This window comes from Nerophis lumbriciformis, linkage group LG19 (assembly GCF_033978685.3).
Source record: "Nerophis lumbriciformis linkage group LG19, RoL_Nlum_v2.1, whole genome shotgun sequence".
NCBI lineage: Eukaryota > Metazoa > Chordata > Actinopteri > Syngnathiformes > Syngnathidae > Nerophis > Nerophis lumbriciformis.
The window spans coordinates 22,316,625-22,332,422 of record NC_084566.2 but is presented as its reverse complement, the minus strand read 5'-3'; the positions used below and the strand labels follow the sequence as shown (position 1 = coordinate 22,332,422).

The window sequence follows — 15,798 nt, the reverse complement described above, 5'->3', positions numbered from 1 at the left end:
ACTGCAGGTAAATTATTCATCGCAACCAACCTGCTTCTCAAGATCCTTGATTCGGTTGTTGTTTTGTTTGAATTTAGACCTTTCTCGCTCCACTTCAGCAGTCATCTCTCGGTTCTTTTTGGACAACTCCACAATCTTGACGGCAGCTGCATCCCCTGCCAAGCCGGTTGCACCTAAACAACAGCAACGTGTATGTGGAGGACAGAGTAAAACAACTTGCACTGAGCCTAGTCTATAAAATCCGCTACACCTCCCTGATACCGAAGTACCGTATTTTTCGGAGTATAAATCGCACCGGAGTATAAGTCACACCTGCCGAAAATGCATAAGAAGGAAAAAAACATATATAAGTCGCACTAGAGTATAAGTCGCATTTTTTGGGGAAATTTATTTGATAAAACCCAACACCAAGAATAGACATTTGAAAGGCATTATAAAATAAAAATAAAGAATAGTGAACAACAGAACAACGATAAGTGTACGTTATATGAGGCATAAATAACCAACTGAGAACGTGCCTGGTATGTTAACGTAACATATTATGGTAAGAGTCATTCAAATAACTATAACATATAGAACATGCTATACGTTTACCAAACAATCTGTTACTCCTAATCGCTAAATCCCATGAAATCTTATACGTCTAGTCTCTTACGTGAATGAGCTAAATAATATTGTTTGATATTTTACGGTAATGTGTTAATAATTTCACACATAAGTCGCTCCTGAGTATAAGTCGTACCCCCGGCCAAACTATGAAAAAAACTGCGACTTATAGTCCAAAAAATACGGTACATGTCAAACTACTTACTTAACGTAAATGACCGCCATAACCACAACACCAGGGGGAGCTCTACTAACCACGTTAAACCCAGATTCCGATCTAACAAAGGTCTTAACTTATTCTCTTTCTATGCCACATCAATGTGGAATGCGCTCCCAACAGGTATAAAAGAAAGGGCATCTCTATCCTCCTTCAAAACCGCAATAAAAGTACACCTCCAGACAACTTCAACCCTAAACTAACACCCTCCACGGATTGTTGTTAATAATCAAATGTAAACAATCAAATGTAGATACTTTTCTTATGCCTTCTGATCTCTCTCTCTCTCTCTATGTCCACTACTTGCTGTACATATCCTACCAAGTCAGACCTACACTGTTTCAATATCCATTTCTCTGTTCTCAATTGTTGATGACTGATGATAACAACCAAACCTAACCCCCCCCCCCCCCCCCCCCCAAAACAAACACACCCCGAATTGTAAATAATGTAAATAATTGAATGTATACACCCTGATGATTATCTTGTGTGATGACTGTATTATGATGATAGTATAAATGATAGTATATATCTGTATCATGAATCAATTTAAGCTGACCCCGACTTAAACAAGTTGCAAAACTTATTCGGGTGTTACCATTTAGGGGTCAATTGTACGGAATATGTACTTCACTGTGCAACCTACTAATAAAAGTCTCAATCAATCAAAAACTTATGGCAATGATGAAAAAAACGATTCAAAAACATACCAGCCAAGACCAGCACTCTCTCGTCCTCCAGTTTCTTCCTCATGCGTTTGATTTCAAAGTCTTTTTCGTCGAGAAGTTTTAAGAGAGAGTGGTTTTCATCTCTCACCTCCTTCATTTGGATCAACAAACTCTCATTCTGCCGGACTCTACATGAAACAATTGTTGAAATATTGGTTTTTGTGGAAATAACAAATGAGAATTGATTCATCCATTTATCCGTTTTTCTACCGCTTGTCCCGTTCGGGGTGGCGGGGGGTGCTGGAGCCTATCTCAGCTGCACTCGGGCGGAAGGTGGGGTGCACCCTGGACAAGTCGCTACCTCATCACAGGGCCAACACAGATAGACAGACAACATTCACACTCACATTCACACACTAGGGCTCATTTAGTGTTGCCAATCAACCCTCAGGTGCATGTCTTTGGAGGTGGGAGGCAGCCGGAGTACCCGGAGGGAACCCACGCAGTCACGGGGAGAACATGCAAACTCCACAAAGACCCCGAGCCCAGGACCTTTGTATTGTGAGGCACACGCACTAACCCCTGTACCACCGTGCTGCCAAAATGGATTAATTCAAATATATTTGCGTTTAAGTGTTGGGTAGAATTTGGAACATGGAGAGTTGAGCTCATCCCCATTTAAACAATTTGGTCAACAAACTCCATGTATTAGTCGATGTGGATTAATTTAAAAAAAAATTATAGGAGGAAAAAATAACCAGGGGTTGATTGGCAACACTAAATTGGCCCTAGTGTGGGAATGTGAGTGTGAATGTTGTCTGTCTATCTGTGTTGGCCCTGTGATGAGGTGGCGACTTGTCCAGGGTGTACACCGCCTTCCGCCCGAATGCAGCTGGGATAGGCTCCAGCACCCCCCGCGACCCTGAAAGGGACAAGCGGTAGGAAATGGATGGAAAATAACCAGGATAAACAAGGAGTGAATAATAGTGCATAAAAAGTATAAATGTCGCCATCTTGTGCACATCCTGAGCACATGCGTTGAATTCAATTTAGAACATATAGTATACAAGTGTTAACAAAGTTAAGTCACTTCTAATACTGTTGTATTTAGAGTATAAAATAACATAACTCACAAATTGCTTTCCCAAGTAATTGGTGGGTTTTGCATGGTTCCATTCATTTCATGGAGCTAGCTAGCTGGTTAGCAAACAGTTTATAAACCGAAAATGGCCATTGAACATGTTTCTAAAATGACTTGTAACTGTGGTGATTGGCACACCGAGGAGCATTAATTCGCTGAATATTGCGCAACAAGCATCATTACTCAACTCACGGGTATTTCAGCCTTTGTTGCGCAAAAGAAATGAGACGTAATTGCCCTTTGTTGCGCAGTAGTGATAACCAGGAATGCACTGTGTTACGACATTTGCTTTAGTCTCACACAGTTGCTGCGTCATTTATAGAATATTTCAAGTCAATATGACGTAAACGAGCCATTTTTCACCAATGTTACCTGTACTCCACGACGCATTTGTGTGCCGGGCAGCCATGTAGGAGCAGTACAAGTCGGGGTCTGACCATGAGGATGACGTAAGGTAGGTTCATGCTGCAGTGCAGAGGTGAACACATGTCATTATTTCATACTTGCCAACCTTGAGACCTCCGATTTCGGGAGGTGGGGGGCGGGGGGGCGGGGTGCGTGGTTGGGGGCGTGGCTAAGATAGATAGAGATATATATATATATATATATATATATATATATATATATATATATATATATATATATATATATATAAGAAATACTTGACTTTCAGTGAATTCTAGCTATATATATATATATATATATATATATATATATATATATATATATATATATATATGTATATTTTTTTTTTTTTTTTTTTTTTTTTATATATATAAATAAATAAAAGAAATACTTGAATTTCAGTGTTCATTTATTTACACATACACGCACATAACACTTCTCTACTCATTGTTGAGTTAAGGCAGTGGTTCTCAAACTTTTTTTGTCATCCCCCACTTTGGACAAGGGGGAGTTTTCAAGCCCCACCTGCCCCCATCGCCCCAACAGAGCACTAATGCCAAGCTTTAACATTTTAAAATTTATTGAACATCAAGTTGTATACATTCGAACTCAATAACATAAAATAACATTAAGTTCAATAATAAATAAAATAACTGTGCAGCTGTGGTATAACTTGCATCAAGTTCAATAATAAATAAAATAACTTCCACCAAGTTCAATAATAAATAAAACAAAAGTATTATAACTTGCATCAAGTTCAATAATAAATCAAAAAAAGTGTTATGACTTGCATCACGTTCAATAATAAATAAATAAAAAACTGTTATAACTTGCATCAAGTTCAATAATAAAAAAAAAGTGTTATACCTTGCATCAAGTTCAATAATAAATCAAATAAAAGTGTTATAACTTGCATCAAGTTCAATAATACATCAAATAACTTGCATCAAGTTCAATAATAAGTCAAAAAAAGTGTTATAACTTGCATCAAGTTCAATAATAAATAAAACAAAAGTGTTATAACTTGCATCAAGTTCAATAATAAATCAAAAAAAGTGTTATAACTTGCATCAAGTTCAATAATAAATAAAACAAAAGTGTTATAACTTGCATCAAGTTCAATAATAAATCAAATAACTTGCATCAAGTTCAATAATAAATCAAATAACTTGCATCAAGTTCAATAATAAATCAAATAAAAGTGCCACTTTGCAATCTTCGCCAAAAAAAAAGGAGGAGCTATGCATTTGGCAAGACAGGGCAAGTGACAGCACTTTGCCCCAGGAGAGCCACCTTGCTTCACTGTGAAACAGCACGGCTGTATGATCAGCTCCCATTTCCTCACACAGTGCAGAGAACAGTCGCGCTTTCAGTGGTCGTGTTTTGATCAAATTTACCGCGCTCACAACATCTGTTAAAACCTCATTGAGTTCGGGGCTGAGCTGCCTTGACGTGAGTGCTTCCCGGTGAATGACACAGTGTGTGCCCGTCAGATTTTTGTTTCTCTGCAGGCGCTTGCTCTGGCTCGACGACATTTGAGGTGCGAGTCACAAATGTATATATTTGTGTAATTGTGATCCACACATTAGCCTGCTACCCATCCGCGCGAAAGTTTGTTCCGCTTAGCCCCGCCCCCATTAGTTACTGTTGCTATGTCTGTCAAACTTTCGCTCGTACCGAGAAATATAAAGCCTACAGTAAAAATAAGTACCGGTAATTTCCATTTATTTATATAGCGGATTTCACAGACAGAATCACAAAGTGATTTACAGTGTGTATAGAAAATGAAAGCATAGTAAAAAAATAATCTAAGAATATAATAATTAAAAAAAAAAATTTAAAGTGAAAGTTCCTCCCGTTCCTCGCGCCCCACCTGTCAAGTCTCTATTCCCCACCAGTGGGGCGCGCCCCACACTTTGAGAAACGCTGAGTTAAGGGTTGAATTGTCCATCCTTGTTCTATTCTCTGTCACTATTTCAGAACACACACATTATACAAATATACATTATAAAATCAATAAGAAAACGGGAGCTCTAATTTGGGAGTCTGAATTAGGATCAGAAGTTCCTATATAAACATTGCGTACTCACGTCGCCATTTTGTATTGATTACTGCAGCTGTACACTGGATTCATTCACAAATACAAACTACAACTCACAAACACTTTAGAGTTAGGCTCCACCATCAGAATGTGTACTTAAACTTATACAGATCACATGGATATTATTCAGTGAGTTGATTCACCAAAACTAACCTGTTATACAGGAGGAAAAAGCACACAGGACGTTTCAATTATTCACAGACTGGTCGCTCTCATCAGAATGACAAGACACTTCCGGTCTGCAGGTGATAGCATTCAATTGGAAAGAAACGCCCTACTGCCCCCTACTGACCAATGTGAATACTGATAAATGTGTAATGACAGCTCCAAAAACAAATTCAAACCACAAAATAAACTAAACAAATCAACACAAAAATGTGACACATTATGGGTGGGTCACATGTGCATGTACAACAGGCTGTCAAAACGTCACTCAGGTCCGCATGGAGCTGGAGGGGGCGTGGCCTCCAGCTCCGCCTGAATTTCGGGAGATTTTCGGGAGAAAATTTGTCCCAGGAGGTTTTCGGGAGAGGCGCTGAATTTCGGGAGTCTCCCGGAAAATCAGGGAGGGTTGGCAAGTATGCATTATTTTCACTTGTAATCGCAGGGCATTCAATCGATCGCAACTGGACTGTTTAGTGGACCCCGACTTAAACAAGTTGAAAAACTTATTCGGGTGTTACCATTTAGTGGTCAATTGTACGGAATATGTACTTCACTGTGCAATCTCAATCAATCAATCAAATAGTTAGTCTTAAAGACGTTTTGCCTCTCATCCAAGTAGGCTTCATCAGTTCATGCTCATAGACTTACCTGGATGAATGAGAATATCCATAGACATATTTCCATAACTATTCAACTAAACATCCATTTTCTTCCACTTATCCAAGATCGGGTCACGGGGGCAGCAGCCTAAGCAGGGAAGCCCAGACTTCCCTCTCCCCAGCCATTTCGTCCAGCTCCTCCCGGGGGATCCCGAGGTGTTCTCAGGCCAGCCGGGAGACTAGTCTTCCCAACGTGTCCTGGGTCTTCCCTGTGGCCTCCTACCGGTCGGACATGCCTGAAACACCTCCCTAGGGAGGCGTTCGGGTGGCATCCTGACCAGATGCCCGAACCACCTCATCTGGCTCCTCTCAATGTGGAGGAGCAGCGGCTTTACTTTGAGTTCCTCCCGGATGACAGAGCTTCTCACCCTATCTCTAAGGGGGAGCCCCGCCACCCGGCGGAGGAAGCTCATTTCGGCCGCTTGTACCCGTGATCTTGTCCTTTCGGTCAGAACTAGGGATGTCCGATAATGGCTTTTTGCCGATATCTGATATTCCGATATTGTCCAACTCTTTAATTACAGATACTGATATCAACCGATATATACAGTTGTGGAACACATTATTATGCCTAATTTGGACAACCAGGTATGGTGAAGATAAGGTACTTTAAAAAAATAAAAATAAAAATAAGATAAATAAATTAAAAACATTTTCTTGAATAAAAAAGAAAGTAAAACAATATAAAAACAGTTACATAGAAACTAGTAATTAATGAAAATGAGTAAAATTAACTGTTAAAGGTTAGTACTATTAGTGGACCAGCAGCACGCTCAACCATGTGTGCTTACGGACTGTATCCCTTGCAGACTGTACTGATATATAATGTAGGAACCAGAATATTAATAACAGAAAGAAACAACCCTTTTGTGTAAATGAGTGTAAATGGGGGAGGGAGGTTATCTGGGTTGGTGCACTAATGTACTAATGCACTAGTGTATCTTGTGTTTTTTATGTTGATTTAATTAAAAAAAAACAAAAAAAAACAATACCGATAAAAAAAAAAAACGATACCGATAATTTCCGATATTACATTTTAACGCATTTGTCGGCCGATATCGGCAGGCCACACCTGAAACTTTTACATATATGGATAGCATCACACACATATTTACAATATAACAAGACACATCGTTATATGAAACAATAAATTAACTTACATCATGGTAACTGAATTCTAAACACCACATCAATAGACACTTATGTATAGCAAAACTCTAGCTAATAGAGTACATCTAGTTCAAAATGCACAAAACACATCTACAATAAAGCAAACACTTAATACAATGGCAGTATGTTTAATCTCTATTTGACATAGAACAGCATCTTTACACAGGTTAAAAGAGTCAGGTGTCCAAACGGCTGCAGCTCACAGCTTGCTTTTTTTTTTTAAATTGGTCCTATAAATGTTTTTATTTAAACTTAGAAAATATTATACTATACTTACTAAAATATACATCGAACTTTTTTCATTGAAATATATAAAGTCAATTCTACTAATTTAATTAATATTATTCCCCACCACTTTTTACAGAGATTTTGATTTTTATTAAATGTCAGTAATTACCATTTGGGACATGCTTGATTTTCGCCTCTAAATCTTTGATGGTGTTCTCTTTGTCAGCTACAAGTTGGTACAAGTTCTGGATGAGAGTTTTCTGCTCCGAGAGCTCGCTGCTGAATGATGATACCGGGCTGGGACGGGTCACCGAGTTCTGTTTGGTGAGCTGACTCAGCATCTCCAGCATCCGGCTTTTCTCTTTCTGCCATAAAAAGAGGGAAATTATCTTAATATCCTCTAAATATTTTCTGAGGTATAGTGAAAGTTAGACTTATTTAGGTCTTACCAGCAGGGCGTCCACAAGCTCATCATCATGTTTACTCTTCACCAGCAGGGCAGATATCTGAGCCTTCAGAGTTTTAGCTTCAGCAGACAGACATTTGTTCCTGGCTTTGGAGGCTTCCAGCTCTTTCTTCATTTGATCGTGTTCATTCTGGAGGGCTTCATAGCTGGCTGAGATCCTCTAAAGCGGTGTTAAAACATATTGGCAGCATCATGTCTTCATTAGAAGGTAAAAAAACAAACCTGAAATGCTTCCTTTTTCTCCTTCTCGATGCTGCGGATGTAGCTGATGTTTCTGCCCTGATTTTTAATTTTAGGAAGCTGGTCTTCCACATTCAGCTCACTTGACAGAGAGGACTGTAGCTTCAGCTGCTGCTCGAGGTCACGCACCTGTAACACACTGATTGCTTCAGTTTACCTTATTACGGTTTATTCATAGCTCCTATATATTTTTTTATGTGCACACTAGATTAGGTAATTAAATTATCTACATAAAATCATGTTTTTAGCTCTTTTCTCAGTCAATGCTGAAAATAGTACATCACATAATTATAGTGACGTGACAGTCGCACCAGAAAAGGCCATTCAAAATTCATGGTGTAAAAATGTCTCTGCAAACATTATTTTGGCGACATTGTGACAAGCACACCAGACAGTAAGCCACGCCCCCAGCCTCTTCAGCTTCCACACACGATATCCAGAAGCCTCATGTTGGGTTTGTGTGCAAATGTAGTGATTTTTACTGAAGTGAAAGTTAAAAAATAAATTTTAATCATATTGAAAATACATTTATAACAGTTTAATGGACAAATATTACTATTTATTGTTTGTATTAAATTTTTTTTGCTTCGAAGCTCTGCCTCACCTGACTGCAGGTCCCCGTTATGTTAAATTATGAAGATATATACCCTTGTTTCACATAAATACATATAATATCCAATATATTTGTAATAGAATGCTACAAATCAATTCACAATGTATTTAAAAAGAGATAAGTATACAAAGAAGGTTCCGCCACAAATTTTTATCCAAGACTAAGTGTGCTCTGTAATCTACATCGGAGGTTCGCTAGAATATACTAACCAGCTGTCTCGTCAATATAGTTTCAATGTGTGTCTTATTTGGCAGTGGGCTCGGCAGCCATGTCTTGCTCATAGGCGCACTCTGATGTAATTGCAATTCTCTGGAGTCTTTTCAACCATAATTTGATTTCCTCCATCTTACCCTTGCGTGAAGAGCCAGCATCTGCTGTGCACGTCCTCTAAAGCTGCCTGGACAGCTCACTAATTGCTGAAGGTTGATGTCTTCGCCAACCTCGCTCATCAAAACCTACAACAAAAACCATAACCATTGCATAAGGATACAGGTTTTGAATGATTTGTTCAGTGGCCATGACAAATGCGATGTTTTGCACCTTCTGAGCCACTTTTAACTCCTGTTTGAGAGACTGAACTTGGTTGCGGTACTCTGTGGCTCTTAGCTGGGCAGCAGCTAATTTCTCCTTCAGGGTTTTCACTGCTGGATTGTCCTGTTTTGGTGGACAGAAATGAGTAAGTATAGCAGATGGAAAAACACTGGTTTTATTATACTTACCTCAAAATGTGGTTGCTGCACTGTGACAATCTTTTGTTCTTGTGGTAGTGAATGCAGAGCAGCCTGCAGCTTTAAGAAAAAGCGGGACATGAGACAAGTTAATCCAGAAAATGACTTTATTGGTACGTCCTACATTTTTTTCCAGCTCTTTGAGTCTGTTGCCGTTTTGTTTGGATTTGGTCCTCTCTCGCTCCACTTCAGCGGTCAACTGTCGGTTTCTCTTGGACAACTCCACAATCTTGACGGCAGCCGCATCCCCTGCCAAGCCGGATGCACCTAAGCACTCAACACCATTAGTTTACTGCTCATTGGGACCAAAAACTAGAATAGAAACCTACCAGACATGACCAGCCTCTCTTGTTCCCATTTCTTCTTCATGTGTTTGATTTCAAAGTCTTTTTCGCTCAGCAGTTTAAAGAGGCGACCATTCAAGTCCTTCAGTTCCCTTAGTTGGTCCAGCAAATACTGATTGCCATTTGGAAGACTACAGAAAGTGAAATGATTAATACAATAAATCAATTACATGGATACATTTCTTTAAGACTTTACCTGTCGTCAATGTTGGGTTTAGCTTGTTTTTTTAAGAACTCCAAATCATTGACAGATGTATCCTTTTCTTTTCTTTGTTCGTGATCTTGTCTGTTTTCCTGCTCTTTTTGCAGAGATTGAAATTGAAAATCCGTCATTTCATCGCCACCGTTCTCCATAATCTGTGTTTTTTACAGTAACAAAGTGGACAGCATTACAATTCTTTGTCATTCCACACATTAACTTGGTTCAGTGCTCCACTTAAATTGCTAGCAGCTTTTTGAGACATGTTACAGGATATTTACAGGTATAAAGTAGAATAAGCAATTAGATAAATATAAACATCTTAAATATAATAAAACGCCAATACAAGAGCTCTAAAATAAACTATTTTAGTTTAAGTTTACTGTACACCAAACCACAATAAATAACAGCTTAAATATGCTGTAACTGGACAAAACAATGTTTACATTACATATGTTGTATTATATTAAGCAAAAGAGGAGAAATATAACCTTAGAGAAAAATCTAACTTAAACATTTGTATGCACGTTCAACATAAAAAAAAAGTATATTAGTATGTGGAATTTAATTATGGAATGGATTAATAAGTAAATGAGTCAACAATAAATCCATCCAGCAATCTTCTTCAGCTTATCCGAGGTCGGGTCGCGGGGGCAGCAGCCTAAGCAGGGAAGCCCAGACTTCCCTCTCCCCAGCCACCTCGTCCAGGATCCCGAAGCGTTCCCAGGCCAGCCGGGAGACAGTCTTCCCGACGTGTTCTGGGTCTTCCCCATGGCCTCCTACCGGTCGGACGTGCCCTAAACACCTCCCTTGGGAGGCGTTCGGGTGGCATCCTGACCAGATGCCCGAACCACCTCATCTGGCTCCTCTCGATGTGGAGGAGCAGCGGCTTTACTTTGAGCTCCCCCCGGATGACAGAGCTTCTCACCCTATCTCTAAGGGAGAGCCCCGCCGCCCGGCGGAGGAAACTCATTAAGGCCGCTTGTACCCGTGATCTTGTCCTTTCGGTCATAACCCAAAGATCATGACCATAGGTGAGGATGGGAACGTAGATAAATTGAGAGCTTTGCCTTCCGGCTCAGCTCCTTCTTCACCACAACAGATCGATACAGCGTCCGCATTACTGCAGACGTCGCACCGATCCGCCTGTCGATCTCACAATCCACTCTTCCCTCACTCGTGAACAAGACTCCGAGGTACTTGAACTTGGGGCAGGGTCTCCTCCCCAACCCGGAGATGGCACTCCACCCTTTTCCGGGTGAGGATCATGGACTCTGACTTGGAGGTGCTGATTTTCATCCCAGTCGCTTCACACTCAGCTGCGAACCGATCTAGTGAGAGTTGAAGATCCTAGCCAGATATAGCCATCAGGACCACAGAATCTGCAAAAAGCAGAGATCTAATCCTGCAGCCACCAAACCGGATCCCCTCAACGCCGTGACTGCGCCTAGAAATTCTGTCCATAAAAGTTATGAACAGAATCGGTGACAAAGGGCAGCCTTGGCGGAGTCCAACCCTCACTGGAAACGTGTCCGACTTACTGCCGGAAATGCGGACCAAGCTCTGACACTGATCATACAGGGAGCGGACCGCCACAATCAGACAGTCCGATACATACTCTCTGAGCACTCCCCTCAGGACTTCCCGAGGGACACGATCGAATGCCTTCTCAAAGTCCACAAAGCACATGGAGACTGGTTGGGCAAACTCCCATGCACCCTCAAGGACCCTGCCGAGAGTATAGAGCTGGTCCACAGTTCCACGACCAGGACGAAAACCATACTGTTCCTCCTGAATCCGAGGTTTGACTATTCGGCGTAGCCTCCTCTCCAGTACACCTGAATAGACCTTACCTGGAAGACTGAGGAGTGTGATCCCACGATAGTTAGAACACACTAATGTTGTGTCGTTCGCGAACGATTCGTTCGAACGAACAAATCTTTTGAGTGAACGTACTGAACCGAATCACTTCATGAACTGATTCGTTCCTTTCTCAGTTCAGTTGAGCTCCGCCACGACCATGCTGGTATGAGTGGAACTGGCGCATTCTGTGACTCACTGAACCCTCGACGTTGGCGAACGACGCAGCCAGCTACTCATCATGGGGGCAGGGGGAGGGACTGAGCGAACAATTCGTTCACCGCGTATTAACGACATGAATAACTCAGTGAACGACAGAATCAGGCCTTGTGAACCTACTGACACAGAGAACTGACTGTGTCGCGGAGGAGGACTTCACATTGAGGCTCTCGTTCAGTCACTGTGCGCGTCGTTCATTGGGTGCTGAGGGCTTGTGTCGTTCGCAAACTGACACACACCGAGATCTGCCGCTGGGGAAGCTGTTACTGACTGACTCATGATTCGCCGACCTGCACACAGAACTGCTGCTGCAGAAGTGATTCAGGTTCACGTACTGAACTGTGCTGACTACGTGGCGCTGTGTCAGTCACTCACTGCCTGGTGTACTGCATGCACAGAGCTGTGTAGGGACTCGCGTTCACCCTATTTGCTGCTTCTCCCGCGAATGTCTGCACTGTACTGTACTACGCACGCCCCCCCCCCCCCCCCCCCCTCCTATTGTTGGGGGGGGGGGGGGGATTCGGTGGACACATTCTTTGAACGACTCAATTTAAGGAACTGATTCTAGTGATTCAGTACAGTCAAAAGAACTGCCGATCCAATCACTAGAACACACCCTCCGGTTCCCCTTTTTAAAGAGAGGAACCACCACCCCGGTCTGCCAATCCAGAGGTATCGCCCCCGATGTCCACGCGATGCTGCAGAGTCTTGTCAACCAAGAAATCCCCACAGCATCCAGAGCCTTAAGGAGCTCCCGGCAGATCTCATCTACCCACGGGGCCTTGCCACCGAGGAGCTTTTTAACTACCTCAGCAACCTCAGCCCAATAACAGCTCAACAATAAATTATGGACTAAATTAAGCAAACTGATGCAACTCAAAAAGTGTTTACAACAGGGGTGCTCATTACGTCGATCGCGAGCTACCGGTCGATCTCGGAGGGTGTGTCAGTCGATCACCAGCCAGCCATTAAAAAAATAGTCCTAAAAATGAGCGATCATAAATCTTCACTATGACGTCACTTTCGTCACTTGATTGACATTCACGGCACCCGAGGGTCTTCTGAGATGACGCTGGCTGCTGCCAGCTCATTAAAATTACCGACTGGAAGGCGAGAAACACTTTATTTCAACAGACTCTGGCGCCGTACCTGTCGTCAAAACTCCAAAGACCGACTGCACAGTTGCACAATAAAAGCGCTGCTTCATCCTGCCTGCGCTACCAAAATAAGAGTCTCAGAAAGCTGGCGTGCACAAGCTAGCAAGCTACGGAGTTTGCCAACAATGTATTTCTTGTAAAGTGTATACAAAGGAGTACGGAAGCTGGATAAATAAGATGCCAAAAACCAACCACTTTCATGTGGTATTGGACAGAAAGGAGGACTTTTTTTCTCCTCCATTCGAAAATGCGGACCTTATCAGCACCACTCTCTGATTCCAATCAATGCAAGTCATCAGAATCAGGTAATACACCAACTTATATTCTTGTCTTCATGAAAGAAAGGAATCTATATGTGTTAATTATGCTTGTATTATCTCTAAACACTTTTAACTTATTAACAATATTAACTATATGTGTTAAACATGCTTGTATTATGTTTAAACACCTTTAACTTGTTAACAATATTAACTATGTGTTAAACATTCTTGTATTATCATTAAACACCTTTAATTTATTAACAATATTAACTATATGTGTTAAACATGCTTGCATTATCACTAAACATCTTTAACTTGTTAACAATATTAACTGTATGTGTTAAACATGTTTGCATTATCTTTAAACACCTTTAACTTATTAACAATATTAACTCTGTGTTAAACATGCTTGCATTATCATTAAACACCTTTAACTTGTTAACAATATTAATAATATGTATTAAACATACTTGTATTTTCATTAAACACCTTTAATTTATTAACAATATTAACTATGTGTTAATAAACATGCTTGTATCATCATTAAACACCTTTAACTTGTTAACAAAAACATATGTTTCATTAATAAGTAAATATAAATTATATATATGAATGAGGTAGATCCCCACGACTTGATCAATTAAAAAGTAGCTCGCCTGCAGAAGAGGAATTATGACACGTCTTGAAGTTTGTGAAAAGATATTTCATTAAGTGAATCAAAATTGACTTAACTATTAAGACAACGGTTGTATTTAGAAATCATGCATGTTAATTGTTATAAATTGAAAACAGGAAGTGAACATGTGAATTAAGTGTATTAACATAGCGTTTTTCTCCAGTGACTCAAAGCGCTTTACATAGTGAAACCCAATATCTAAGTTACATTTTTAAACCAGTGTGGGTAAGGAGGTTAAAGTGTCTTGCCCAAGGACACAACGGCAGTGACTAGGATGGCGGAAGCGGGGATCGAACCTGGAACCCTCAAATTGCTGACACGGCCACTCCACCAACCGAGCTATACCGCCCATATAAAACATGTGTTCATGTGCTATGAAGTGGAAAAGGGATGGCATTAAACCAGCTTTGCTTCTTCCTACTCCTTTTTGGGCATGTTGTCAAGAGAAAAGAAAATATGTAATGTATCACATCGAAAATATATACATGTTCCAAATAAACTTCAACCAGCAACATTGTCGTATTTACTGTTTCCTACTTCCTGCAACGGCGCCTACAACTAAGTTGTTTACCATGCAGAAAACCAAATACAAGTAAATCAACTCACCTGTCATTACAATGACGAGGCTGTTTTGCGTATGTGTGGAATTAAGAGCCTCCCCAGTGGCTTCCTGTGCCCGACCATTGCGTCCATGGCAACAGCACTGACGAGATCTCGGGAAGTCTCGCGGCAACGACAAGGCTGTCATGGCGACCCGCTAATGCTACTAGCTAATGTTAAATTAGCGACTCGCCACCTTTCTCCTTAAAAAGTGCCTTATTAAATATTTGACTTTCATTATATTACGTACTATTATAATGTTGCAACGTAGAGACAAAGGCAGTAAGTTAGAATGTTCCCCATCGAACTAATCTTGACTGGCCAGTGTGGCCACATTTCACTCTATACACAACGTTCACAAAAGCTTCACTCTTTTTATTTTTGTTCAGTAAAATAAAACACAACCATGCATAAGAAATACTGACACAATTTATTAAAATAATTATTGAATCAGCTACATCACTCATAAGGCATTGTATGTGTATCACAGAATTAGCTGTGCAATTTAAAGATGTGGTTATCTAGTAGCCTATAGTTACAGTGTATTATTCCAGTGTTTCTCAACCTTATTTCTGAGCCAAGGCACATTTTTTTCATTGAAAAAATCCCGAGGCACACCACCAGCAGAAAACAAAAAAAATGAAACTCAGTAGCCGATATTGACAGTAAAAAGTCGTTCTCGCAATTGTTGGATATGAATTCGAACCATAAGAAACCATGCATCACTATAGCTCTTGTCTCAAAGTGGGTGTACTGTCACGACCTGTCACATCACCCCGTGACTTATTCTGAGTTTTTTTGGTGTTTTCCTCTGAAGTGTTTTAGTTTTTGTCTTGCGCTCTTATTTTGGTATTTATTGTCATGGCATGTACGGATGTAATTTGTGGACGCCCTCTGCTCCACACACTGCAAGTCTTTGCTGTCGTCCAGCATTCTGTTTTTGTTTACTTTGCAGCCTGTTCAGTTTTAGCTTCGTTTTGCATAGCCATCCCTAAACTTCAATGCCTTTTCTTAACAGCACTCGCCTTTTGTTTATTGCTGGTTTAAGCGTTAGATACATTATTTACCTGCACACT

The 15,798-nt window shown here is 40.6% G+C and overlaps 4 protein-coding genes across 12 annotated transcripts in view; 1 reads left to right on the top strand and 3 right to left on the bottom strand.

Moving 5' to 3' along the window:
- The window catches only part of LOC133618695 (coiled-coil domain-containing protein 13-like), a 31,657-nt gene extending 28,518 nt beyond the window's left edge, over window positions 1-3,139 (bottom strand). For 6 of the 7 annotated variants that reach the window (XR_009817327.2, XM_061979283.2, XM_061979282.2 and 3 more), the window contains exons 1-3: window positions 3,005-3,139; window positions 1,534-1,679; window positions 31-173 (exon numbers count right to left, since the gene is read on the bottom strand). Coding sequence is in view for 6 of the 7 variants with exons in the window: in XM_061979283.2 (XP_061835267.2) it covers window positions 31-173; window positions 1,534-1,679; window positions 3,005-3,120 (405 nt within the window). In the remaining variant the exon portion in view is untranslated. Of the gene's footprint in view, window positions 1-30; window positions 174-1,533; window positions 1,680-2,624; window positions 2,743-3,004 lie in introns of those variants that run through there. The other variant, XM_061979284.2, reaches the window with a different exon arrangement.
- The window catches only part of gjc2 (gap junction protein gamma 2), a 122,424-nt gene that overhangs the window by 44,209 nt on the left and 62,417 nt on the right, over window positions 1-15,798 (top strand). The gene's annotated exons all lie outside the window — the stretch shown is intronic.
- LOC133618699 (coiled-coil domain-containing protein 13-like) overlaps window positions 7,255-15,798 on the bottom strand; it is a 27,576-nt gene continuing 19,032 nt past the window's right edge. The window contains exons 1-10 of one of the 3 annotated variants that reach the window (XM_061979294.2): window positions 14,729-14,953; window positions 9,948-10,108; window positions 9,737-9,882; window positions 9,532-9,674; window positions 9,399-9,461; window positions 9,220-9,333; window positions 9,030-9,134; window positions 8,049-8,195; window positions 7,810-7,986; window positions 7,255-7,725 (exon numbers count right to left, since the gene is read on the bottom strand). In XM_061979294.2, the coding sequence (XP_061835278.1) occupies window positions 7,519-7,725; window positions 7,810-7,986; window positions 8,049-8,195; window positions 9,030-9,134; window positions 9,220-9,333; window positions 9,399-9,461; window positions 9,532-9,674; window positions 9,737-9,882; window positions 9,948-10,105 (1,260 nt within the window). In that variant the 5' untranslated portion in view covers window positions 10,106-10,108; window positions 14,729-14,953 and the 3' untranslated portion in view covers window positions 7,255-7,518. Of the gene's footprint in view, window positions 7,726-7,809; window positions 7,987-8,048; window positions 8,196-9,029; window positions 9,135-9,219; window positions 9,334-9,398; window positions 9,468-9,531; window positions 9,675-9,736; window positions 9,883-9,947; window positions 10,109-14,728; window positions 14,954-15,798 lie in introns of those variants that run through there. The other 2 variants (XM_061979292.2, XM_061979293.2) reach the window with 2 other exon arrangements.
- higd1a (HIG1 hypoxia inducible domain family, member 1A) overlaps window positions 15,134-15,798 on the bottom strand; it is a 6,873-nt gene continuing 6,208 nt past the window's right edge. The window contains exon 4 of the mRNA XM_061979302.2: window positions 15,134-15,798. This exon is cut by the window's right edge and continues 1,026 nt beyond it. The gene's annotated coding sequence lies outside the window, so the exon portion shown is untranslated.